This window comes from Leptodactylus fuscus, chromosome 5 (genome assembly GCF_031893055.1).
Source record: "Leptodactylus fuscus isolate aLepFus1 chromosome 5, aLepFus1.hap2, whole genome shotgun sequence".
NCBI lineage: Eukaryota > Metazoa > Chordata > Amphibia > Anura > Leptodactylidae > Leptodactylus > Leptodactylus fuscus.
In genome coordinates this window covers 213732639-213759733 of record NC_134269.1, presented here as the reverse complement: position 1 = coordinate 213759733, position 27095 = coordinate 213732639, and the positions used below count along the sequence as shown (strand labels likewise).

Sequence of the window (27095 nt, the reverse complement as noted above, 5' to 3'; positions counted from 1 at the left end):
TTACGCATTAACTCCAGCGACCTCATCATGGAGACGGTGATGGAGAATAACCAGACACACAGCTCAGGACGAGGACATGAACAGATTTTATTATCAGGGGTGTCAGTATTAGTATTCATCATTGAAGGGGTATTTTGGATGGTCCTTAAACCTACAAAGAATAAAAACTTTATTTATCTATAATTCAAACAACAGAACATGAGCAGATTGTATTACAGTCAGTGCAGGCCGGAGCTGCCAGGGTGTTATTACACAGGTGTCCTGTAGGTGTCACTGTAGGAATATCTGTAGCCTTCCCTTTTAGAGCCATGTTTGGCCCGATTTATAGGCGGTGGGTTATAGGAAGGGCAGTAGGGGCACAAGACTAGGCCAGGAGAGGTACATGCTAGGGCAGAAGAGGCACATGACTCTATATGATTATATAATTAGAGCACCATATGGCCATATTATTAGGGCACTATAGGGCGATATTATTGGGGAATTATATGGTGATATTATTAGGGCACTAGGTAGAAATACATCATTAGGGCTCTATATGGCGGTATTATTAGTGCAGTATACCATCATATTAATATGCTTCTATAACATGATAGCATTAGGGCACTATATGGTGGTATTTTTGGGAAATTATATGGTGATATTATTAGGGCACTAGGTAGAAATACATCATTAGGGCTCTATATGACGGTATTATTAGTGCAGTATACCATCATATTAATATGCTTCTATAACATGATATTATTAGGGCACTATATGGCGGTATTATTGGAACACTATATGGGGTTATTATTAGGTTCTATATAATGAAATTATCAGGGTTCTATATGGTGGTATTATGAGAACACTATATGACCATATTATTAGGGCAGTATAAGGCAATATTATTGGGGAATTCTATACCCTGACATTATGAGGGCACTATATGACCATATTATTAGGGCAGTATTATATGCTGATATTGTTATTGCAGATTTTTTACAGCACTATATGGCGGTATTATTTTGGCATTATTCTTTTCCCACCCCTGATACAACCTATAGGGATGCCCGCCTCTGGTTTGGACACTTCTCTCACATTTAGGGCAGCCCCGGCCCCCATGGTGTGAATGCAGCAGTGGCCCCACATACTCTATACCGTATATCATACTCACATAAGCATGGCATCATAACGGAGATTTCTATTCCGCCCGTCTAGTGAGGACATGTCGTCTTCTGAGAGCTGGAAATCTAGAACCTGAGATGAGATCAGAAGAGCAGAGTAATGAGTAGCCGCGGGCACTACAGGTACAAGCGTTACCCTCTACTCACTGCCGCCCCCTGCTGGATAATGCCATTTCATACACATGATGACTCCTATTGTGCACATGTTATGATTTGTGGGTTAGGGTCTCACCTGTAAGTTCTGTTTGATCCTGGCTGGGGTGAAGCTCTTTGCCAGTACGACAATGCCCGTCTGCAGCAGGTACCGCATCGCCACCTGGGCGGGGGTTCGACCCAACTTATCCGCTATTGCCTTCAGAACTGGATCCTCAAGGAGTACAGGGCAGTCCTTGCCTATCCTGCAGACAGAGCCACAGATTAAAGGATTTCTACAGCAAACAATTCCACCAGGGTCACTGTAATGATACTTACCCCCAGGACTCGTCCCGACTGGACCCCAGGGAGCTATACGCCACCAGCACGATGTCATGTGACTTGCAGAACTGCAGCAGTTTGCTTTGGTTCAGGTACAGGTGACATTCCACCTACACAGGATAGATGTCATTACATAAGCACTAGTCAGCCTGAGCGATCTGATTCATGAATACAATGCCAGGACTGCAGTGAAGACTGACACATGCAGTAAATCTATCAAGCTATGTATTAAAGCCGTATCGTATAATATTCAGGACCACTGTCATGGGAACTATTACATCATGAAGCAAAGATGGCGTTTATCGTCACTGAACGTTACACCGGGACGTGACATCACCTGATTACAGACGGGTTTGTGTCTCAGGCCTGGTTTATTTAGGATGAGCTCTAGTTGTCTGCGGTTAAAGTTGGAGACCCCTATGGATTTCACCAGTCCGGCCTCCTTGCACCGCTCCATGGCCTGCACGCCAGAGAGAATAGAAATACAGTAATTACTGACACCAACATACGGTATGTGTGATATAATATAATTTATTACATTGTAATATGATGTCATTTCATATACTGTAATGTAATATAATGGACTATACTATATGATGTAATATAATATACTGTAATATAACATGATAGACTATACTGTAATATGATGTCATGTGATATATTGTAATGTAACATAATATACTGTAATATTATATAATAGACTATAATATGTCGTGTGATATACTGTAACATAATACAGATGACTATACTGTAATACTATGATATACTGTGATAGAATATGACATAGTCACCTCCCAGGTATCTCGCAGGTCTGTGTTGCCATACAGATATTTCCCATTCTCATCCACAGGTATCAGATCCTCTGAAGGCTTAGAAAGATAAAGGTTAGGGTCATAAATAGTGCCAGCGGGGTGCCCCTATAAACAGTGCCAGAATGGTGCCCCCTATAAATAGTGATAGCGGGATGCCCCCTATAAACAGTGTTAGCAGGGTGCCCCCTATAAACAGTGACAACAGGGTGCCTCTATATACAGTGACAATAGAGTGCCCCCTATAAACAGTGCCAGCAGGGTGCCCCCTATAAACAGTGTCAGCAGGGTGCCCCTATAAACAGTGTCAGCAGGGTGCCCCTATAAACAGTGTCAGCAGGGTGCCCCTATAAACAGTGCCAACAGGGTGCCCCCTATAAACAGTTCCAGCAGGGTGCCCCCTATAAACAGTGTCAGCAGGGTGCCCCTATAAACAGTGCCAACAGGGTGCCCCCTATAAACAGTTCCAGCAGGGTGCCCCCTATAAACAGTGCCAGCAGGGTGCCCCCTATAAACAGTGTCAGCAGGGTGCCCCTATAAACAGTGTCAGCAGGGTGCCCCTATAAACAGTGTCAGCAGGGTGCCCCTATAAACAGTGTCAGCAGGGTGCCCCTATAAACAGTGCCAGCAGGGTGCCCCTATAAACAGTGCCAGAAGGGTGCCCCTATTAATAGTGCCAGCAGGGTGCCCCCTATAAACAGTACAAAAATGGTGGCTCCTATAAACAGTGTCGGTGGAGTTCCCTCTATACATAGTGCCAGAAGGGTGCCCCTATAAACAGTGCCAGCAGCATTCCCCCTACAATTTCAGCAGAGTGACCCCTATAAACAGTGCAAAAATGGTGGCTCCTGGGGCCACACGGTGGGTCAGTGCTTAGCACTGCAGCCTTGCAGCGCTGGAGTCCCGGTGTTCAAATCCCGCCAAGGGCAAAAAACCATCTGCAAGGAGCTTGTATGTTCTCCCCGTGTTTGCATGGATTTCCATCCCATACTCCAAAAAAAGACATACTGATAGGGAAAAATGTACATTGTGAGCTCCATGTGGGGCTCACAATCTACATTTAAAAAAAAAAAAAAAAAAAAAAATGGTGGCTCCTATAAACAGTGTCGGTGGAGTTCCCCCTATACACAGTACCAGCAGGGTGCCCCCTACAAACAATGTCCGCAGAGTGCCCCCCATAAACAGTGGGAGTATCCACTCAAATCTCTATCCTTTTTATTAAATAACCGATTAGGTTACCATTCGTGGTGGCCATATTGTTTGTCACCCAGCTTTCCCAGTGGATTTCATTTCTTTCTTTTTTCTTACAGGGATTGTCCACGAATTCAACCAAAAAGCCCCAGAATGTCTCACCTTAAAATCTATAGGCATGTGAATGAGGAAAAGATCCAGGTAATCCATCTGCAGATCCTTCAGGGATTTCTCCAGAGCCAGACACACCAGATCCGGGGAGTGGAAGGTGCTCCAGAGCTGGAAGACACCAAATATCCAGAATTATCATGGGGACTATATGAATTTGTGTGCAGTGAGCGCCCCCTAGAGGACAGTCAGAATTCTAGAATTGAACGTCTTACCTTTCCAGTATAGAACAAGTCTTCTCTTCTTATGGTCCCATCCGATATCTTCTCTTTAATGGCTCGGCCAACTTCTACCTCATTGCCGTACAGGTAGGCGGAGTCAATGTGGCGGTACCCCACATCAATGGCCACCTTTGTTGCCTCTTCTGCCATGCTTTTAGAAAACTGAACACATTAAGGATTAGTATTGATATCTAATGTTTATGGCCAGAATTACTTTATCGCCAGGTGAGAAGCTCTGAAGGTCCTGAATGAGGATAAAACCTCATCATCTAGATCACATCTCAAGTTCCTCATCGAAACCCTATCTTCTGGAGGAGCCAAACCTTGACTTTGGCTTCTGGTGGACACTGGGGTGGCATACTGGGTGGAGGCCAAGAGCAAGATAGGATCTACTTAAGCTTCAAGGCCTTCGATCTCTGAGGATTGGAGAGGATATCTGAAGACTCTTCTCCTTTTGGAGACTGTGGACTATTTTGTGTGGCACGCTATAATTTTTTAGTAACTCATGGACTGTGAAAACACGTACCCAAGAAGATCCCAGTGCACATGTACTTCAGCTCTGTGGATACTACGGTGGCATCCTGGGTGGAAGCCAAAAGCAAGAGGATCTACCTAAGCTTCAAGGCCTTCTAGATATGAGTTTTGGAGAAGATTTATGAAGACCCTACTCCTTTTATAGTAGCACATCGGTAAAAAAAACACATGCCCAGATGGCTTCTGGTGGATACTAGGGTGGCATCTTGGGTGGAAGCCAAAAGCAAGAGGATCTACCTAAGCTTCAAGGCCTTCTAGATCTGAGTATTGGAGAAGATTTATGAAGACCCTACTCCTTTTGGAGACCCTAATCCTTTTATAGTAGCACATGGGTAACAAAAACACATACCCAGATGGCTTCTGGTGGATACTAGGGTGGCATCTTGGGTGGAAGCCAAGAACAAGACTGGATCTACCTAATCCTTGAGGTCTTCTAGTTCTGAGGATTGAAGATTTGTGGAGGCCCTTCTCTATTTTGAGACTTTTGTAGTAGCATGTGGGTGGAGAAAACCCATACAGTGCCCCATCACCTAGGGCATAGAGGTCTACTACTCAGGATCCACCACTGTTAGCCAAGACTTAGACTTTTGGAAGACCCGATGTTACAAGAACTGGACCATCAAGGATCCACTCCTTGTTGGTGTATAATAGGTACTAGTTTAGTGGATAAGATGATACCCCCACTAACCTTGTCCGGGGCAAACGTCCCAAATCCAACTACGGGGATTCTGTGACCATCGTTGAGAAGAACGTAGGGCTCCACGGCCATGGTGAGGTTTACGAGAAGAATGTGCAGCTTCTGTAAACTCTGGAGTTTAACCTATAGCCTACAGATAGTCCCAGCTGTGCTGTTTGCTCAGGAAAATAAGCAGATCCCTTTGTTTCCACTCCCACCTCCCCATGCACAGGAAGAGGAGCCTCAGGATATTTGGCCACAGTACAATTCTAATGTCAACAGATAGACTGGAACGATCTGTTAGCAGGAGTGGAGTTATCATGACACTCTGTACAAGGCCTGGGGGGATCTTCTCCTCCGCTGGCTGACGACTATTCCTTCCGACTCCTTCCCTCTCATATACATGTCACTGTAAGACACTGTAAGACATGCTGTCCTTAGCTCCTGGGGGGGATGGTAACAGGCACATGTGCACATGTCCAGGTCTTGAGTCATTGTCCATGCTTAACAATAGAAACAAAAGGAACAAAATACTCCACAGGATCTTCCATTCGATTTATAGTTGCTAATTCATAGTGCTAGTTTGCTTGGTTACAGGATTCTTGAAGATACAGAGAAAAAGAGTAAAAAAGGAAAGATAAAGGTTGCTCCCAGCTTGGAGCTCTGTATCAGGCAGCCAGCCACTCAGGGGGCGGCACCAGTAATGTGGTTGTTTGGTACAGCCGACCTTTACGCTGCTCAGGATTTCCCATTTAACAGCAGCAGTTTGTGCTCCGGAGCTGCTCTTCCTATTGAAACTGAATGGAAGGAATGGGAAAAACACGGTCAGCCATTTTGAAGGTTATGGAGAGCTGCCACCCAGCCGGCTTTATGCTGGCTTGTGAAGAGTTAATCAGCTGTTCCTCTGCTGCTGTGCGAACGGAGCTGGCATTTGTCCCTGGGTCTCTAGAAGGTGTGAGAGTTCGCCATAGCCTGACAACCCAACCATCTTAGCCAGTTTAGGCCTCAGGGCTAGATCGGGGCAAAATGGTCCAGATTTTGATGCAGACTTCGCGTCAAAATCCTGCCGCCTCCCATTGAAATCAATGGGAGCCGGTCATTTCCTTTTTCCGTGAGCGGTATGTTCCCACTCACGGAAAAAAGAAGTGAGCTGCCATTTCTTCAGGCGGATTCCACGGCGTCCGCCTCGCGACACCACCCTCTGGACTAGGCCCATTCATTTGGGCCTCATCCGGAGCGGAAAGCCGCAACGGGATGCCATTGCACTTAACCGGCATCCCGTCGCGGCAGCCGAACTAACCCTTACACTAGGCCCTTGTGTAGTTCGCTGCGGTAGTACAGACAGGCGTCAACTCCAGCCCCCTAGTTAGTGGTAATTCGGCCCAGGCAGGCTGCCCTATGCTAGCGGGCACCGCCATATTGGCCACGGACTAAGAGGGAGTGAAGAGACTTCCATCCATGTTTGTAGAGTAGCTTCACTCCGCGCCTCCATGCAACTTGTACCTGGAACACCCACTTCTACTTCTATGCAGATCAATGTGTCTCCATGCTAATAGACTACAAACAAACCCTGTAGTCTGGTCCTGCTCTCAGGTTTTACTCCTATTTCTCTGTCTGGTCGTATTAATAACCTGGATTATTCGGATCTACAGACCCCCGAATAATAGAAATCTACCCTGACCTGACTTCTTACCTTTTATATGAGTGAGTGATCCTATGTACTATAGGGCACAGGGTCGGTTATATCATACGCAGTCATAGGATATGGACTAGTCGATGACGCAGATGTGATCCTTATACAATAATACAGGATTACATGGGATAACTGGAGGATTTATGCTCCGGCTGTAGTGTATGCTTCATGTATAATTGAAATTTCAGACACAAAATCTATTATCGATGACGCAGACTCCGCGGCGTCTCTGACTCAGGTGTACAAAAAGAATATTACGTTTTCACAACCTGCCTCCGCTTAATGAGTGATTCCCCTTTAAATATAAGTAAGCCCTTGTGGATACCCCACTAGCGCCCCCATACAGGTGAACGTCACATTGAAGAAAGTTTACTATGGCAGTAATAATGTTGTTCACAATCAGTATCGCCAACTGTTGGTCATAAACGGTATTACCCAAGAAGAAAATGAAATTGTGACTAGATAACACCACTGTAACATGACTTGATAACACAACCATACTCTAGCGGCTGCCACAGGGCCTGGGACATTAGGGGGCCCAGCGACAGCCGCTATCGAAGCTCTACTTACTTACTGATCAATCCTGGCATGGGGTCGGGATCGGTAAGTGATGGCCCACAAGCACTATTATACTTGGGGGTCTTTTCAGACCCCCGAGTATAATGATAAGAGTCCCAGGAGATGTAAGGGAACATAAAAAAAACAGTGTTACTTACCTCTGCGGGCAGGCTTCGGGCCTACCTGTGTGACGTCCCTGATGTCACATGATCGGGGCCTGCGTCCATATGCGTCGAGATGCAGGGCTCCCAGTCACATGATATCCGGACGTCATTGAAGATGGCCGACAGCGGTGGAGAGTGCAGCGGAGCCAGGGAGAGGTAAGTAACAGTGTTTTGTATGCCTCCTGACGAAGGCTCTCTGCGCCGAAACGCGCGTCGGAGTTTGGGTAGTGGGTGCCCGTCCCTGGTGATCTGCTGATTACCTTCCCCATGGGTGAGTGTCTATACAAATCTTCTTGTACTTGCAACATGTCTTTCTTCTAACATATGGTGGTTACTAGACCTCTGAGGGCAATGTATACGCCGCTCTTTGTATACAGGAAGTAAGATAAATCTTAATAGGACCTGTAGTCATTGATATTATAGTATCTATTGTTCATCCTTAGGGGTGAACATAAAAATACTGGGAGTCAGAATTTATATTTGTGTCCTATATAGTTGTTTATGATGGTAACACTCACCTATGTGAATTTCAATACATAATACGAGAGTGTGTATTTTGTACTTTATTATGGCTCATGAGGGAAACTAGCAGTATTCACAGGGACCACTATTTGTTGTGGCATCCATTATACCCATTTGTGTATGTGTACATTTGCTTTCTTTGCATCGTCCTATTTTGTGTATGTGTTAAATTATTATAATAAAGATTTTTTGAGATTTTTATTATTAGTGTGTTTATTATGTCATACTTACCCTTTTTTGTGGTAAGGACATGTGTTTATAGGGCGTAGAATACATAATGGAACTGATATATTTACGTTTATTTTGTGTTCCGATTTTGCTTTGTGTCTTACACTCCGATTATTATACTCTGGGGTCAAAATTTCGCCAAGGGGCCCCACCATTCCTAGTTACGCCACTGACTCCTATAATGAATGGATAACACTGTCATACCGTGAATGGATAACACCGCGATACCGTGGATAACATTCCTATAATGAATGGATAACACTGCCATACCGTAAATGGATAACACCGCGATACCGTGGATAACATTCCTATAATGAATGGATAACACTGCCATACTGTGAATGGATAACACCGCGATATAGTGAATGGATAACACTCCTACAATGAATAGATAACACTGCCATACCGTGAATGGATAACACCGCGATACCGTGAATGGATAACACTCCTATAATGAATGGATAACACTGCTATACCGTGAGTGGATAACACCGCGATACCGTGAATGGATAACACTCCTATAATGAATGGATAACACCGCCATACAATGACAGAGTAATACTTCTATACTATGACTGGATAACACCACCATACTATGAATGGATAACACTGCTATACCGTGACTGATTAATACCTCTATACTGTGACTAGATGACCATCCATACCATAACTGGACCTCTATATTGTGACTAGATGACCAGCCATATCATGACTGGATAACACCTCTATATAGTGACTGAATAACACCGCTACACCGTAACCCCCCACCAATGATTCCAATGAGGGACCATCCTGTGCTTGTGCTGCTATACTCTCTTATATCCATACGTGTGACTGATCTCAAACATTTCCGACTCCGACCCTCCGGACTGTTATATAACACAATATCCTGTCACCATTTTTGATTTCATGGCCGGATGAATTCCTCGAAGGACGGCATTTTAATTCACCAACATAACGATTTCATGCACAGAAAACACGTACAGGTCAGCCTAGATATAAGGGGAAGGGTTCTGCTGCAGCGCAGAGTATTTCAGGAGAGAAAGATATGATTATAGAATAAAGATATGTGAACAGGGTTGAACGTAACGGAGTTGAATATGAAAGGACTAGAGTCCCCCAGCGGCGCAGAGTATTTCAGCAGAGGGTTGGAAGTTATAATGAGAATGCAAAAACAAAAAAAACAAAAAAAAGTGGTAGAAATTGCTTTCTGGCCTTTTCTTGTTCTACAGACATGAAGGACGATGAATGTGGCGTAGCCATTGACACTCGCCACTCATGGTTACTCAGCAGATTTTGCTTATTTAACCCTTCGCTTCACCTTCACCTTCATTGTTTTCCTACAGAGACCTTAAGTAATAGCAGAAAGTCGTGCAAGTCTGTGCAAGCGGAGGAAGCGCCCATTACATTACATTACATTACATTGCAGCGGCAGATGCTTCTAATCTGCTTTTAAAGGGATAGTACTAACCTGCTTAGATGGTGTCAATTTCAGTGATTATTAGTACCAGTACGTTGGCGTAAATGATCTTAAAACGCAGACACGCGGAGGCGCAACTTGAAGCTCCTGGGCCCTGCTGCAAAGTCTGCAATGGGGCCCCTGTTTACCTTGTGGCATTTAGAATAATGGCTTATTTTATACGGCATGGGTCCACCGCAGGGTCCAGGGCCTGGTAGTGACTGCTACCTGTGTACCCCATATAGTTACGCCCCTGAACATGAACATGGCTGCCTTCTTCCATTGCTCCATGGTCCAGTTCAGATGCTTATGTCCCATTATGGGCACTTTCATGGGTCAACATGGGCGCTCTTATCAGTCATGGCTGCGATGGCTGTACTGACACCTTTCTATCTTAGTCAGCAGGAACTTTTTTTTTTAGCAATTTACAGGGCGCTCCTCTGTGGGATCGGACCCTACGGACTAGTTCTCTGCCATCAATGAAGCTTGGGCAACCTCTTGGCCCTATTGCCCTTAGAACCCAACATGCCAGGAACACCCTACAAGTTATGGAGATACTCTGGCCTAGTCGCCGCCATCACAATCCGGCTGTGAAGGGGCTCCTCATTGGACTATAGTATATATAGTCCAATCCTCGGGTCAGTACTAAAGACGAGGGGACAAGTATAGGCCATGCCCTCCTGTTCTTCGATGGAGGCGTCCCGCCTTTGTTAAATACACCGCCACTCGCTTTACCGTTTCTCTTCCTCTTACATAAAGGTTAAGCTGATAATGGCCGACATGTTATCTCCCTGCGGTTGTGCAGATTGTGAAACCTCCAGACCGAACAATTACCTCAAAGTCACGTCTGTAACCGCCACCAGCAAGTGCTGGCCGGGTGCCATTACACCGCCTGTGGTAACACGGGGCATAAAAGGGATGTATCGGATTAATGAATTAAGATTAAAGGGGTTATCCGAAGATCGCTGGGCCGCCGCCGATCATGTGACCAATGTGCCCTATGTTCTCTTTTCCAACAATGGGAGGGTCGCACCTTCGCCCCAGTCAGAGTCCATAGACTATGGGGCAGATTTAGGAATCCAAGGCCACGATTTGGACCGTATTAAAGGTGCAAATCCCGTCCGGGCCTCAGCTATGACCCAAACTATCTGGATAGGATTTCCTTCCACTTAATACGGATGTACTACGGCCATGTAATCCTGATCTTGTTGCCCATGGGCTATGGGCAACAGATTCCTAAATCTACCACGGACCCAGTTTCCAGACCTTTGCCCGTCAGTGAATGGGAACCTTCTTGGTGACACCCTAAGGCTACATTAATATGGCCGCTGCCACGTATAAGGGCCTGTGAAAAAACAACATGGATGCCACACGGATGCCATTTGTGTTTTCCATGGACATATACACTTATGGTGCCAGCAGAACCAGCTCAGGATTAATGCTGGGAAGACCAAGGAGATGGTGGTGGACTTTAGTAAACGGAGAGGTGCTCCGACCCCGGTGGAGATCCAAGGAACATGTATTGAGATAGTCAGGACCTATAAGTACCTGGGTGTGCTCCTCAATAATAAACTAGACTGGGCTGATCACCTGGAGGCGCTGCACAGAAAGGGCCACAGCAGACTCTACCTGCTCAGGAGGCTGAGGGCCTTCGGAGTCCGGGGGACACTTCTTAGGGCCTTCTTCAACTCTGTGGTTGTCTCAGCCATCTTTTTCGGTGTGGCCTGCTGGGGAAGCAGTATATCAACCAGGGACAGAAATAGACTTGACAGGCTGATCAGGAGGGCCGGCTCTGTCCTGGGGAGCCCCTTGGACCCAGTACAGGTGGTGGGTGACAGAAGGATACTGTGTGTGGTGACCTCCATGCGGGAGAACAAATCCCACCCCATGTATGGGACCCTGATGGGACTTGGCAGCACTGTAAGTGACCGTCTGCTTCACCCCAAGTGTGAGAAGGAGCTATCGCAGGTCCTTCCTTCCAACCGCGACCAGGCTGTATAATCTACATCAGACCAAGCGAAGACTCCGCACAGAGAACTAATGATTATGACGATGACCATGAGGTCTTCCTCTTTCTCTTCTGTTTTTCCTTAGCTGCTATGGACTCCTAGTATATCTTCTCTTCTCAGCATATGTGTGTCTACGACTGTGTATTATCCTGTATCTGTATTACTATGCTGCTGTAACACGCTGAAATTTCCCCAATGTGGGACTATTAAAGGATTATCTTATCTTATCTTAAATGAAGTCCAGACCACAAAACGGACAGGAATAGAAGTGTTAAGGATACGTGAAAATCACGGACGGGTATATGGGACCATAGAAATGAATGGGTCTATGTGCCAACTGTATACAAGGTTGTGTGTATGAGGCCTAAGGCTGATAGTTCTCTCCGCTGAGGGTTTGTTACACAAACAATGGACACCCAACAGAGCCCATTACAGTCAATGGGATCCATCAGAGTCCGTATATAACTGTTAGATCCTCTGACAGATCAGAACAATGGACAGCCACGACAATTATTGTTTATTGGCACAAATGATATAAAATGGCGCAGCCACTCCAGCGCAGGTGCACAGGCCGGTGGAAGAGTCCTCGCAGTAATGAAGAGGCGCACACCTCCTAATAAATCCGGCGGGCGCTATGAAGACTGGAGCTGAATACGCCAGTCTTCAAAAATAGGCCCCATAGTCTGAGTTGCGTCATTCTTTACAAACTGGGTTCCAGGAGACGCAGCGTCGGCCTGAAGTCCATCCTATATACACGACAGGGAGTTGTTATAGGTGCGATGCAATTGTAGCAAACCCTCCGCTGCGAGAAGTATTAAGACAGGATGGATTTTCACTCTTGTACTCACTGCAGAACTTTTACTTATATAACGACTGAGCTTTAGTTATGTAAGATGGACTATCCCTTTAAACATACCCTTTAATTGTGACATCTGAACTGAAAATATCCTGCTAAACAGAAAATCCAGATGACGCTGCAAAATCTTCATTGTGCTGGAAGGGGTTAATATAACGCAGGAAGGATATCCGTCCTTAGGTAACATGAAGGCGCTCTGCATAGATCCGGGGGTCACAGTCATGCAAAGATTGCAGGAGAAAGCTGGGTGATATGGACTGTACTAGGCTACCCAGCTTTTCTAGACTCCTGAAAGGCAAACCAGTCTAGTTATGCCCATATAAAGGGATTTATAAGTACTGGCCAGAGCAGTCATTCAGGAATCTGAGAAAGCTGTGTAGTTGCACATGTTGGCACAATCATGATGGGGGTCGGAATAGCACGTTTTAATTAATTTAGGGACCCATGTTGCCACATTGAAGCGCACTGAGCCCATTGAAGTGGCCGTAGCCCGTTTCCATATGGCCGGGGTCCCAGAATCTTCGTAGCGATAGCCCCGATGCCCACATAGTAGCGGCAGAGCCCCCCATTCGTTTGTAGCCCCTCTCGACTTGCAGGTTTAAGAGCTTTCCAGAAAGTTACAAAATATTCTGCCGTTAACACCAGACCTGACACCACACCCCGAACTTTATACTGTGCCCCGGGCAGGGGCGGGGGGCCGTGTTGTATAACTTAGATCATGGCGCACGTTACAGATACCTCTAGAGGCAGAAACTGGGCAGGACCCCTTTACCGAGGAGCAAATGAAAGCACCCAGTGTTATTCCGCACTGTATTTGGTGGTATTATTAGGGAATTGAACTGTGAGATTACATGGGAACCACATGGCAGTATTATATGGACATAATATTTGAATACTGCATAATATTAAGCCATATAGATGGGCTGTATATGGCGGCATAAGGTCAGCTCTTTATAAAAGCTACTATTTGTTTATTGCATCTTATTTCAGCACTATATGGCGACCTTATATATGGGAATATTATACCTCCATATAATTAAACGCTATATGGTTGTACTACGTGGGTAGTATATGGTAGTACTGTGGTTCCGTATAGGAGTATTATTTGTATACAGCCAATTATTTGAGCATTCTATAGTGGAACTATGGGAGCTGTATATGGTAGTATTATGTGGGTTCTGTGATTGCATATTACTTGTATACAGCCCATTATTTGAACACTATATGATGGTATTATGTGGGCTGTATATGGAGGTATGTATGTGGCAGCACTATATGGAGGTGTCATGTTTGGCAGTGCTGTGCGGGGTCTTAATAGAAGTATTACTTGGATACGACATTCGAGTACAATAGGTGGGAACATTCTCTAACACTACCTGGTGGTATTATATGGGTTATGCTTTATATGGCCGTATTATTTTGCTACAATAGGGCAGTATTTGTGGGAAGAAATTGGGAATTGGACATGAGGATGGACCCTACTTACAGCAACTTATTGGTAAAGAGGGATGCCCATAGATTCGGCAAAATTTTGCTTTGCACGTTGAACCACCACCCTGGGCCGTGGGCGGTCATATGTACCTAAAAACACTTAGTCCTGCGTGCTCTTATCCCCCTTACACCCCAGGGGTCAAAGGGGGACAACACTGAATCATACCGCGGCCCGTTCCTTCGCACGTATCCCCACGGAGGCCAACATCAAGTACAGTAGCTCAATTATATATACCCTAGACCAATTATATATACCCTCACTGTATTTGTGGCTGCTGTGATCTCACGCTATCACATTAGGATTTCTCTCCCTCCACAGACGGGGCTTTATTTTCGGAGTTTTAGATAAATCCTCTTTTTTTGTCATTAGGTCTAAAGCAGAAAATCATAAAATGATGAGATATTCACAGATTTTATTTTTAAGCACGTACCATGGATCGGTTCCCAGCGCCTGCGGGTGATGGACGTGCGGATGGGTAATGTAAGACATGGGGTATGGGTAAATCCTGGACTATTATCATTACATGAAGGTACAACCCAGGGGCAAAGGTGGACAAGGAGAGCTGCAGTGTAAAGCATGGAAGAAGGGAATAGATAGACTATTTTAGAGAGAGATTGTCTCCTATACATCTGCTGTACCCCATATAGTACCGGACATGGGGGTATTATAGTGCATGAGAAACGAGTGAACCCGATTTCTCCCCTTTGTATTGTATTTACAGCATTTTATGCCCCCCATTGCTGGGTCAGACGAGCAAGGACGTCACTACTTACTTTTATACTCCTGTAAGTATTTGCACAATGTGATTTACAGAACTAGTTATATAAAGTAATGGGACGGCCCAAAATATGTATAAAACGTGATCATAGACAGAAATGTGTGTAGGATCTGACACCGTATAGTATGCCAGCTATATTACTATATACAGCCTTGTGTACCCAATATTACTTACTCTACCCCTATCTATAGCTTAGTGTACTCATATTACCTCCTGTACCCCTATATATAGTCTAGCGTAGACCTATATTACTGATTGTACTTCTATATTACCCCTGTACCACTAGATATGGCCTAGTGTATTCCTATATTACCTCCTGTACACCTATCTATAGCCTACTGTACACCTATATTACTTACTGTACCCCTATATATAGTTTAGTGTACTCCTATATTACTGACTGTACCGCTATATATAGTCTAGTTTACCCCTATATTACCCCCTGTACCACTATATATGACCTAATGTACCCCTATCTTACCTCTGATACCCCCATATATAGTCTAGTTTACGCCTATATTACCTCATATATCCTATATATACCCTAGTGTACCCCTATATTACCTCCTGTACCCCTATATATAGTCTAGTGTACACCCATATTACTCACTGTATCCCTATATATAGTTAGTGTACCCCTATATTAGTCACTGTACCCCTATATATAGTTAGTGTACCCCTATATTAGTCACTGTACCCCTATATATAGTTAGTGTACCCCTATATTAGTCACTGTACCCCTATATATAGCTAGTGTACCCCTATATTAGTCACTGTACCCCTATATATAGTTAGTGTACCCCTATATTACCTCCAGCTCCTGGATCCCCATATACAGCCTAGCGTACCCCATACTGACTGTACCCCGGCTATGTATAGCCTAATATACCCCTATATTACCTCCTGTACCCCTATATCTAGCCTAATATACCTCTATATTATCTCCTGTACCCCTATATAAAGCCTAATATACCCCTATATTATCTCCTGTACCCCTATATAAAGCCTAATATACCCCTATATTACCTCCTGTACCCCTATATCTAGCCTAATATACCTCTATATTATCTCCTGTACCCCTATATAAAGCCTAATATACCCCTATATTATCTCCTGTACCCCTATATAAAGCCTAATATACCCCTATATTACCTCCTGCACCCCTATATACAGCCTAGCGTACCCCATACTGACTGTACCCCGGCTATATAAAGCCTAATATACCCCTATATGACCTCCTGTACCCCTATATATAGCCTAGTGTACCCCTATATGACCTCCTGTACCCCTATATATAGCCTAGTGTACCCCTATATGACCTCCTGTACCCCTGTCCATGGTCTATATTGTGTCACGATAACATTCCCCTATATCTATCACATACCGGCACCTGCACCACGTGGGCACAGACCAATCTCGCCCCTGAAGGGTTAATTCAAGTTCATTGTCACCTCCCGCCCGTGCGAGCTGAGTCCCCGCCCACTCCTCTCTTCCACCAATCAGCTCCTCCTCACACCCATCGTGCAGCCAATCGGCGGGCGCCTTCTCTTGTGGCTTCTGCTTGTGGTGCAGCGCTCCGGCCGTCAGTCAGTCAGTCAGTCAGAGCGGCCGCAGACATGAAGGGACCCGAGTTTGTGCTGCTCAGTACCGGGGCCAAGATGCCCATCGTGGGCCTGGGGACGTGGAAGGTAGGGCGCCGTCACTCTGCTGCCGCTTTAAGTGTTAACCCTTTGCTGTCACTCCCGCTCCTATAGGCTGAACCCAGCGTCTAATACAACTCCGGTCACACGGTGCGGCTTTTCTACTAAGTTACCGCCTGACTGGTTCAATAGCATGCGTTATTTTTATTTTTTTTTCCATCTGACCGTATCTGTGAACTCCTAGAAGTCGTGACAGTCCAGGTTTGCATGGCAACACCAAAAAAGTGCCCTGTCAGCCATAATTGTGGTGCCAGGGGCCCCTCCGGTGATGGGGCCCGAGCGCAGCTGCACATCCAACCCATTAGGGGGCAGTCCGGGGTCTGAGGGTCTCCCGTAGTCGCCCAGTCACCCGTTTTCTGGGCAAAATTTGGAATTATTTTAGTTTTTTTAAAAAATTTTTTTGCCCTTCTCTATAAAGTGTTCGGGTCATGTGACGTCCGTAGTCAGGTCACGTGACCGTTATATGACTGTGTACATCTAGCGACACTCATTGGATGAGGTGATCGGGTCATGTGACTGGTGGTGTGGCGCCACCCTTGTCGATAGGCTGTATGTGGTACTGCGTCTTAGCCTCATTCAGGTAAGGGGTTGTCCCAAATTTGGACACTGAGGGGTCGCCCATATGTAGGATTCAGTCTCCGCCTCCCGGATCGGACAATCCGATGTCCCATTGGGGCAATCTGTATAATGGGGGGGTTTGCCAGGACAATGGCGGGTCTGGTGGCCACGGTTATGGCAACTATTAATAGTGCGGAGGGATTATACGTGACCCGCAGCTGTGGGGCTATTAATATCGGCCGTGCCCTGGCCTCAGGACTAGGAAGGCGAAGGCTATGCGGGGACACACGGTGGCGCTACTGCAGCACACATAAGGCCTCGTACACACGACCCAGGATCTCTATTCGGCTTTCCCCCTTCCCTCGGCCACACTTGGCCGTGTCCATGAGACTATCCGGGGTATTCCAGTCTCACCATGTCACCCCCTGTTCTGCTGATTGTTGCGATCCGACCTTTGAGACCCCTACTGATCACAAAAATACACCCCCGTTCTTGTGCTCAGTGGGGGTTCTGGTGGTCAGACCCCCTTTACTTGTAAACAGGTAACCTGCTGTGACTGGAATACCCCTTTAACATGGTTTCCTGGGTAAATTATTGGTGTAGGGGCTGCAGCCTGTTCGGGCACAGCGCCACGCATTGTATAGTGGTTGTGCTTGGTATTGCAGCTCGGCCGTTTTATTTGAATGGGACTTGACCAATGAACGTATCATCCCATGCCGCTGTAAAGAGCTGCTCTGTGGGGGTCCTGTGTGGCGGACCCCCATGGATCTTTATGTGATGCAATGTTTTTAGTCCTGAAGACCCCCTTTAAGTTTGGATGGAGGACTGAACTGCTGGACTGGGACCACTTGTAAGGACCAATGTGAGGGCAGCGGAGGACGTGTGGTCACTAGATGTGACCGGCGGGGGCAACCATTTGCCCAAAAGTCCCCTATAAGGGGTTGTGACCTCGTACACACCACTGGTATAAAGCGTTGCCCCCCCCTTCTCCTTCCTATGGTTTGATCCAATGGAAAAATGCGTGGGTCCTAAACCCTTGTCCCTCGTCCTGACTGTGCCGCGACGTCTCCTTAGTGAAGACCTCAGACGCCGCCGACGTGGAGATTTGGATTTTGTTTTGATCATTTTGTGACCCACAAAGTTGAGTTGACCTCCGAGATGGTAGATGTCAGGGGGGAAGATAAGGATCAGGCCGTTGGATTTCAACATGTACAATCTTTCTGTTCTTGGGGAGATGAGCGGTAACTAAAGAGGTGTCTGACCACGGCTCCCCCCCCTACCTGCACACTTGGTTGTACCCAGGAGTGCATGTGACCTGCCCATGGGTATCTCGTAAGCCGTGGCAGCTTTTTTGCTGATCGAGGGGAGGGGGTGCTGCATTTTGTTATTGTGTGAAGTGACCCCTAGCCCTGACATGGAGTAGGAGGAACTAAGTTGTCGGGAAATAATCGGGATGATTGGAAGTGACCACTTCCTTCTCCTTATCGGTCTCGGTTCCTGTTGTCTTGAGGATGTGGTCAAAGAAGTTTCTATGAGCGTACTGCATTGCCCTTTGGATAGGTGGGGGGGGGGGGGGGGGGTCAGACAACTGACACCTCTATCCGTCCGTCGGTCGTTCCATGAATGGCGCCACATATCGTTTAGTGGCTGTGTTTGGTATTGCAGCTTGACCATGTGATGTCGCAGGTCTGGGAGATCACCTGAAGGCTACGAACTCTTCGAGCTGATCCTAAGGACAGGCCATCGGTTTCATGGTCCTAAAAACCCCTTTAAGGCCCGCTTTACGTGTTCCGTGACTAAAGGGCATCTGCTAGACGACTAAGACCACACTTGTGAATTGGTTGTAGCTCAACGGCGTGGTTTTGGAGACAAGTAATGGTTGTGAGGTGCATAGAAGGGAAACGTGAACCGGAACGGATCGCCTCGTCTAGGTAGAGGTGTTCGCGGTGGGTCGAGTCTCCTCTGAGATCAACTAGATTCTCAGCGTCCCGCCATATAGCGTTCAGCCAGCGGGATAGTCAGGCCCTCTGATCCCAGCAGACACCGCAGCAATGTCAGCGCAGGAGCGTGAAATCTCCGGAGCGACTGATAAATTTATTACGGAACGAATTAAAATAACTCATTCGCTTGATGATAATTTTATGAGACTTTTTACACTTTTTTTGATCATTTACTTCGCTTTTCGTATCGGTTATGTAAACCGAGCAGACACAGGGCTTTTTTTTTTTTTTAGTTTGCAGCCGAACCCGTGCGTCCCTTCTGCCTCGTCTGGGTCACGCGTTTTTTCGCCATGGTGGAGAGATCCGATAAATACAGATTTGCCACCCGTTTGTGGTGAGGAGACACTGAGGTCTTTGTCGTCGCCTCGTTTGAAGTCGAATACTTGATATTCCCCAGAATAGACCATGTCGGGCCGCTGTATGGAGGCAGATATGGGCTCGGCCCCTCCCCGAGCCCACGGGTCCTGGATGAGTTTTTGGGCCCCAAGCTATCAAGACATTACAGTATAGCATGGGGTGAAAGGATTCCTCGGGCGTGACCCCCTCATAGTGAATCGCCAGCAGCTTTCTAACCTGTTTATTACCTCTTTGGGTTACCTATGGACCATACGGGCCCTATTAATAGGATTTACTGCCCAATAAAGCCATAAAACCTCAACATTTTTGTACTTTACACCTATAGGTATAGCCCATCCCTGTATGGCCCTTACTAAAATGTGGGTAACCAGTCCTCTCCTTATTACTGTCTCCCATAGTCCGAGCCTGGGAAAGTGACCGCCGCGGTGACGAAGGCCTTAGAAGTCGGCTACAGACACCTCGACTGCGCCTTTGTCTACCAGAACGAGAACGAAGTCGGGGAAGGCATTCAGCAGAAGTTCAAGGAAGGCGTCCTGAAGAGGGAGGAGCTGTTTGTCACTAGCAAGGTAAAGGGTTAATAGACACCCCCCCCCCCCCCCCCCCCCCCGTGGCCCATCTTCAAAAAATGCCACCACTGCTGTCCATGTGGCAGAGACTGGTATTGCAAGTAGATGAAGCTGAGCTTTTTTTAGATAGGAGGCTATTCGTCTCCTACCTTTCCTTTTCTTCTCCGCGCCGCCGTTCGCCTACAATCTCTATTTACTCGATATGTAAATGAGCTCTCTCGCAGCACTGGGGGCGGGCCCCATCACTCAAAAAGCACTGGGGGCGTCCCCAATGCTGCCAGAGAGCTCTCCAGCGCCACCTCCATCTTCATCTGCAATGAGGTCTTCACCGTGTCTTCTTAATCCTAGGGTAAGCCGACTGCACATGCCTGCTGGCCACAAGAAAAATGGCCGCTTCCACAGTATTGTGCTTGTGCAATCGGCTTGCCCTTAGGCCTAGAAGTAAGAAGACTTCCGGAAGAAGACGCAGTGAACACCTCATTGCTGATGAAGATGGATGCGGCGCTAGAGCTCTCTTGCAGCAGTGCTGTTTGAGCGCTGGGGCCCGCCCCCAGTGCTGCGAGAGAGCTCATTTACATACCGAGAAAAAACGGGATTGTAGGTAAACGGGGTGCGGAGAAGAAAAGGAAAGGTAGGAGAAGAATAGCCTTTCTAAAGGCTATTCCAACATGGTACCTAGAAAAAATAGTGTGTGACTGATAGGATCCCTTTAAAAGAAAAATGGCCGCTGATTGAAGCTTTGTCATTTTTTTTTTTTCCCTGATAATTTTTTAGCTGTGGTCAACTTACCATGACAAATCTATGGTCAGGGGAGCCTGCGAAAAAACCCTGGCTGCCCTGAAGCTCGATTACTTGGACCTCTACCTGATCCACTGGCCAACGGGATTCAAGGTAAGACCATGGGGTGACCGCCCTCTTATTGAATAGAAGTATATAGTTGGAGGGGAACTATGCATCCCCTTGAATTAAAGCGGTTTTCTCACTATAGAGCCATATCCTGTATCCAAAGTATCTGATGGTCGGGGTTTCGATTCCCCGGACTAAGAGTCCAAAAGTGTCCTTGCATAGAATAGGATCTGCACAAGTGTAGCCACCTCTGCAGGACCGCGGCAGTGGCCACAACATTGGGATTGTGGAGTATACACTGCAAAGGACATGGAGTGGACCGTACTCGGTATCTTTTAAGGACTGTGCATCATAGAAAACTTAAATTATAACATTTTGTTTGCTTTTGGCCACCACAAGGAGGAGCTCTGCATACTGTACCTGATGAATTTACATTGCTCCGCATACAGTAAGCTCCCCCTAGTGGCAGTGTCTGTATTGTTCACTGATCTGCATGTATTTCCTTGGCAGGCCGGAGACGCGTTATTCCCCACTGATGAGCAGGGGCTGGTGATACCCAGTGACACCCACTTCTTAAATACCTGGGAGGTAGGTAGTACCCGGAAGTGCTGAGCTGTTACCAAGTCTTCTCCCTTGTCAGGATTCTAGAGCGTCTTTTCATAGAAGTCTGCAGTCACTACGGGGATGGTTTGTTACTGCGGGGTGGACACAATGGGGTGCGGCTTGGTATTGTGGAGTGGCCACTATGGGGTGTGGTTTGGTATTGTGGGGTGGCCACTATTGGGTACGGCTTGGTATTGTGGAGTGGCCACTATGGGGTGTGGTTTGGTATTGCTGGGTGGCCACTATGGGGTACGGCTTGGTATTGTGGGGTGGCCACTATGGGGGTACGGCTTGGTATTGCGGGGTGGCCACTATTGGGTACGGCTTGGTATTGCTGGGTGGCCACTATGGGGTACGGCTTGGTATTGCGGGGTGGCCACTATGGGCTATGGCTTGGTATTGCGGGGTGGCCACTATTGGGTACGGCTTGGTATTGCGGGGTGGCCACTATTGGGTACGGCTTGGTATTGCGGGGTGGCCACTATTGGGTACGGCTTGGTATTGCGGGGTGGCCACTATTGGGTACGGCTTGGTATTGCGGGGTGGCCACTATTGGGTACGGCTTGGTATTGCGGAGTGGCCACTATGGGGGTACGGCTTGGTATTGCGGGGTGGCCACTATGGGGTGTGGTTTGGTATTGCGGGGTGGCCACTATGGGGGTACGGCTTGGTATTGTGGGGTGGCCACTATGGGGTATGGCTTGGTATTGCGGGGTGGCCACTATGGGGGTACGGCTTGGTATTGCGGGGTGGCCACTATGGGGGTACGGCTTGGTATTGCGGGGTGGCCACTATGGGGTGTGGTTTGGTATTGCGAGGTGGCCACTATGGGGTGTGGTTTGGTATTGCGAGGTGGCCACTATGGGGTGTGGTTTGGTATTGTGGGGTGGCCACTATGGGGTGTGGTTTGGTATTGCGGGGTGGCCACTATTGGGTACGGCTTGGTATTGTGGAGTGGCCACTATGGGGTGTGGTTTGGTATTGCGAGGTGGCCACTATGGGGTGTGGTTTGGTATTGCGAGGTGGCCACTATGGGGTGTGGCTTGGTATTGCGAGGTGGCCACTATGGGGTGTGGTATTGCGGGCCTCAGATCAGCTCCTCATTGTCTGGCTAGTTGTTGCAGACTGAGCTGTGTGCAGAGCGCTGCGTCTCCCCCTTTATAATGACTTTTCCGTGTTTTTGCCGCCATCAGGGTATGGAGGAGCTGGTGGACGCCGGGCTGGTGAAGGCCATAGGAATCTCCAACTTCAACCACTGCCAAGTAGAGCAGCTGCTGAACAAGCCGGGCCTGAAGTACAAACCAGCCGTCAACCAGGTAGGGCGTGGGGGCGCTACAAGTCACAGGACACTTAGAAATACAAGGCTTGTAGAAACCCTAAGACATCACTTACGGCTTTTATTTGGGGCTGGATGTTGGGGATCGTTGACATTGGGGTTGTATGGCCTGAGTGGCGCCCCCTCTGGTGCTCTCTGACTGTTTTCTCATGGCTTGTGTTGCAGATTGAATGTCATCCGTACCTGACTCAGAATAAGCTCATTGAGTATTGTCAATCCAAAGGCATCGCTGTGACCGCGTACAGCCCGCTGGGGTCACCAGACCGACCATGGTTAGTGAGATAGGGATCAGTCTCTGACTCGGGAGGTCGGGGTCCGGAACAGCAGAAGCCTCTCCATGACTTCATTCCAAAAACTTCAGGGTTATGTGTTTCTAATGTACAGTATATACAGTGACCACTAGGTGGAGCTCACTGCATACAATTGGGGTCACCTGCCACCCTGGAATATGGATGATTGTATCACTGACAGTTCTATAGACTTTTTTTTTTTTTTAAAGGGCCAAACCAGAGGACCCCTCACTCCTAGAAGAACCCAAGATCAAAGACATCGCTGCCAAACATAAGAAGACGGCTGCCCAGGTAAGTGACACCGTACTGGTGGGGGGGGGGAGGTCACAGATACTGCTACGTCCTGTATGATACTGACACAACACACTAATGGATTCCAATAGGTCCTGATCCGCTTCCATATCCAGAGGAACGTGGTCGTCATCCCCAAATCTGTAACCGCTGCACGTATAGAAGAGAACTTCCAGGTAACCAATCTATAGGCTACATACAAAGAACAGTATATAGATGTAATGTATGTACACAGTGACTGCACCAGCAAAATAGTGAGCGCAGCTCTGGAGTATAATACAGGATAAGTAAGGTAATGTATGTACACAGTGACTGTACCAGCAGAATAGTGAGCGCAGCTCTGGAGTATAATACAGGATAAGTAATGTATGTACACAGTGACTGCACCAGCAGAATAGTGAGCGCAGCTCTGGAGTATAATACAGGATAAGTAATGTATGTACACAGTGACTGTACCAGCAGAATAGTGAGCGCAGCTCTGGAGTATAATACAGGATAAGTAATGTATGTACACAGTGACTGTACCAGCAGAATAGTGAGCGCAGCTCTGGAGTATAATACAGGATAAGTAATGTAATGTATGTACACAGTGACTGTACCAGCAGAATAGTGAGCGCAGCTCTGGAGTATAATACAGGATAAGTAATGTAATGTATGTACACAGTGACTGCACCAGCAGAATAGTGAGCGCAGCTCTGGAGTATAATACAGGATAAGTAATGTAATGTATGTACACAGTGACTGTACCAGCAGAATAGTGAGCGCAGCTCTGGAGTATAATACAGGATAAGAAATGTAATGTATGTACACAGTGACTGTACCAGCAGAATAGTGAGCGCAGCTCTGGAGTATAATACAGGATAAGTAATGTAATGTATGTACACAGTGACTGCACCAGCAGAATAGTGAGCGCAGCTCTGGAGTATAATACAGGATAAGTAATGTATGTACACGGTGACTGTACCAGCAGAATAGTGAGCGCAGCTCTGGAGTATAATACAGGATAAGTAATGTAATGTATGTACACAGTGACTGTACCAGCAGAATAGTGAGCGCAGCTCTGGGGTATAATACAGGATAAGTAATGTATATACACAGTGACTGCACCAGCAGAATAGTGAGCGCAGCTCTGGAGTATAATACAGGATAAGTAATGTAATGTATGTACACAGTGACTGCACCAGCAGAATAGTGAGCGCAGCTCTGGAGTATAATACAGGATAAGTAATGTATGTACACGGTGACTGTACCAGCAGAATAGTGAGCGCAGCTCTGGAGTATAATACAGGATAAGTAATGTATATACACAGTGACTGTACCAGCAGAATAGTGAGCGCAGCTCTGGAGTATAATACAGGATAAGTAATGTAATGTATGTACACAGTGACTGTACCAGCAGAATAGTGAGCGCAGCTCTGGGGTATAATACAGGATAAGTAATGTATATACACAGTGACTGCACCAGCAGAATAGTGAGCGCAGCTCTGGAGTATAATACAGGATAAGTAATGTAATGTATGTACACAGTGACTGCACCAGCAGAATAGTGAGCACAGCTCTGGAGTATAATACAGGATAAGTAATGTAATGTATGTACACAGTGACTGCACCAGCAGAATAGTGAGCGCAGCTCTGGAGTATAATACAGGATAAGTAATGTATATACACAGTGACTGTACCAGCAGAATAGTGAGCGCAGCTCTGGAGTATAATACAGGATAAGTAATGTATATACACAGTGACTGCACCAGCAGAATAGTGAGCGCAGCTCTGGAGTATAATACAGGATAAGTAATGTATATACACAGTGACTGTACCAGCAGAATAGTGAGCGCAGCTCTGGAGTATAATACAGGATAAGTAATGTAATGTATGTACACAGTGACTGTACCAGCAGAATAGTGAGCGCAGCTCTGGGGTATAATACAGGATAAGTAATGTATATACACAGTGACTGCACCAGCAGAATAGTGAGCGCAGCTCTGGAGTATAATACAGGATAAGTAATGTATATACACAGTGACTGTACCAGCAGAATAGTGAGCGCAGCTCTGGAGTATAATACAGGATAATGTAATGTATGTACACAGTGACTGCACCAGCAGAATAGTGAGCGCAGCTCTGGAGTATAATACAGGATAAGTAATGTAATGTATGTACACAGTGACTGCACCAGCAGAATAGTGAGCGCAGCTCTGGAGTATAATACAGGATAAGTAATGTAATGTATGTACACAGTGACTGTACCAGCAGAATAGTGAGCGCAGCTCTGGAGTATAATACAGGATAAGTAATGTAATGTATGTACACAGTGACTGTACCAGCAGAATAGTGAGCGCAGCTCTGGAGTATAACACAGGATTTGCAGTTCGTTCTCTTCTTAATGAGTTTTGTCTCTTTGTTCTCCAGGTGTTTGACTTTGAGCTGACCCCAGATGAGATGAAGGATATTTTCAGCTTTGAGCGGGGTTGGAGAGTTTGTGCTTTATCCTCGTAAGTAAAACTGTCTGCTAAAGCAGATTGGATACTTAGAAACCGCCCTGTCCCTACTATCTGGATGTTACTTACACCCCCTTCCTGAGGTGGAGGATGATGAGATCTTCTCCATGAGCAGGATTTGCACTGAGCAGTCTATAGTGAAACAAAGGGAACTTGAGCATAGTACACATGGCACACTCCTGTCTTAAAGGGATAACATAACATTACATTATTCATTCCACTCTGCAGGCGATGTTGTATCTGAGTTGAAATGAGACTTTTTTTTTTTTCTTTTGTTTCAGAGCCAAGAAGCACCAGGATTATCCATTCAATGCTGAGTTTTGAGGCGACATTTCACCAGTATTAAACCTGCCATTGTGTTCAGTTATTTTTGCCTTTTCTAGTTCCATTAGGTTGTATTGTTGTTTTCATAGCTATTACTATCCTCGGGCATTGGAAATTTCACACTCCATTAACCGGAACAGCAGTCCAGCTTCTTTGTACTGTAGTATATATATGTAATAAACCAGTGTTCTCAATGGGTCGGGTGTTTCATAACTGGTCAGCGATGATGGAGGATGTGAATATGATATGACAGTATTACATAAGGTACTCCTAGATTATACATTATTATACTCCAGAGCTGCGCTCACTATTCTGCTGGTGCAGTCACTGTGTACATACATTACATTACTTATCCTGTATTATACTCCAGAGCTGCGCTCACTATTCTGCTGGTGCAGTCACTGTGTACATACATTACATTACTGATCCTGTATTATACTCCAGAGCTGCGCTCACTATTCTGCTGGTACAGTCACTGTGTACATACATTACTTATCCTGTATTATACTCCAGAGCTGCGCTCACTATTCTGCTGGTACAGTCACTGTGTACATACATTGCATTACTTATCCTGTATTATACCCCAGAGCTGCGCTCACTATTCTGCTGGTGCAGTCACTGTGTACATACATTACATTACTTATCCTGTATTATACTCCAGAGCTGCGCTCACTATTCTGCTGGTGCAGTCACTGTGTACATACATTACATTACTTATCCTGTATTATACTCCA

At 46.4% G+C, this 27095-nt stretch overlaps 2 protein-coding genes across 2 annotated transcripts; one reads left to right on the top strand and one right to left on the bottom strand.

The window, feature by feature from the left end:
- LOC142204125 (estradiol 17 beta-dehydrogenase 5-like) lies at positions 1-5366 on the bottom strand. Its single transcript, XM_075275388.1, has 9 exons — positions 5246-5366; positions 4018-4185; positions 3797-3913; positions 2426-2503; positions 1972-2094; positions 1632-1744; positions 1393-1558; positions 1151-1233; positions 1-151 (listed from the first exon to the last, which is right to left on the bottom strand). Exons 1-9 carry the CDS (start codon positions 5324-5326, stop codon positions 109-111), a joined length of 972 nt encoding a protein of 323 aa, XP_075131489.1. The 5' UTR covers positions 5327-5366; the 3' UTR covers positions 1-108.
- An 11189-nt stretch (positions 5367-16555) lies between these two features.
- LOC142204057 (aldo-keto reductase family 1 member B1-like) lies at positions 16556-26555 on the top strand. The gene is made up of 10 exons (XM_075275261.1): positions 16556-16680; positions 20006-20173; positions 20948-21064; positions 21530-21607; positions 22816-22938; positions 23124-23230; positions 23458-23539; positions 23632-23715; positions 25949-26031; positions 26319-26555. Exons 1-10 carry the CDS (start codon positions 16609-16611, stop codon positions 26359-26361), a joined length of 957 nt encoding a protein of 318 aa, XP_075131362.1. The 5' UTR covers positions 16556-16608; the 3' UTR covers positions 26362-26555.
- The last annotated feature ends 540 nt before the right edge of the window (positions 26556-27095 follow it).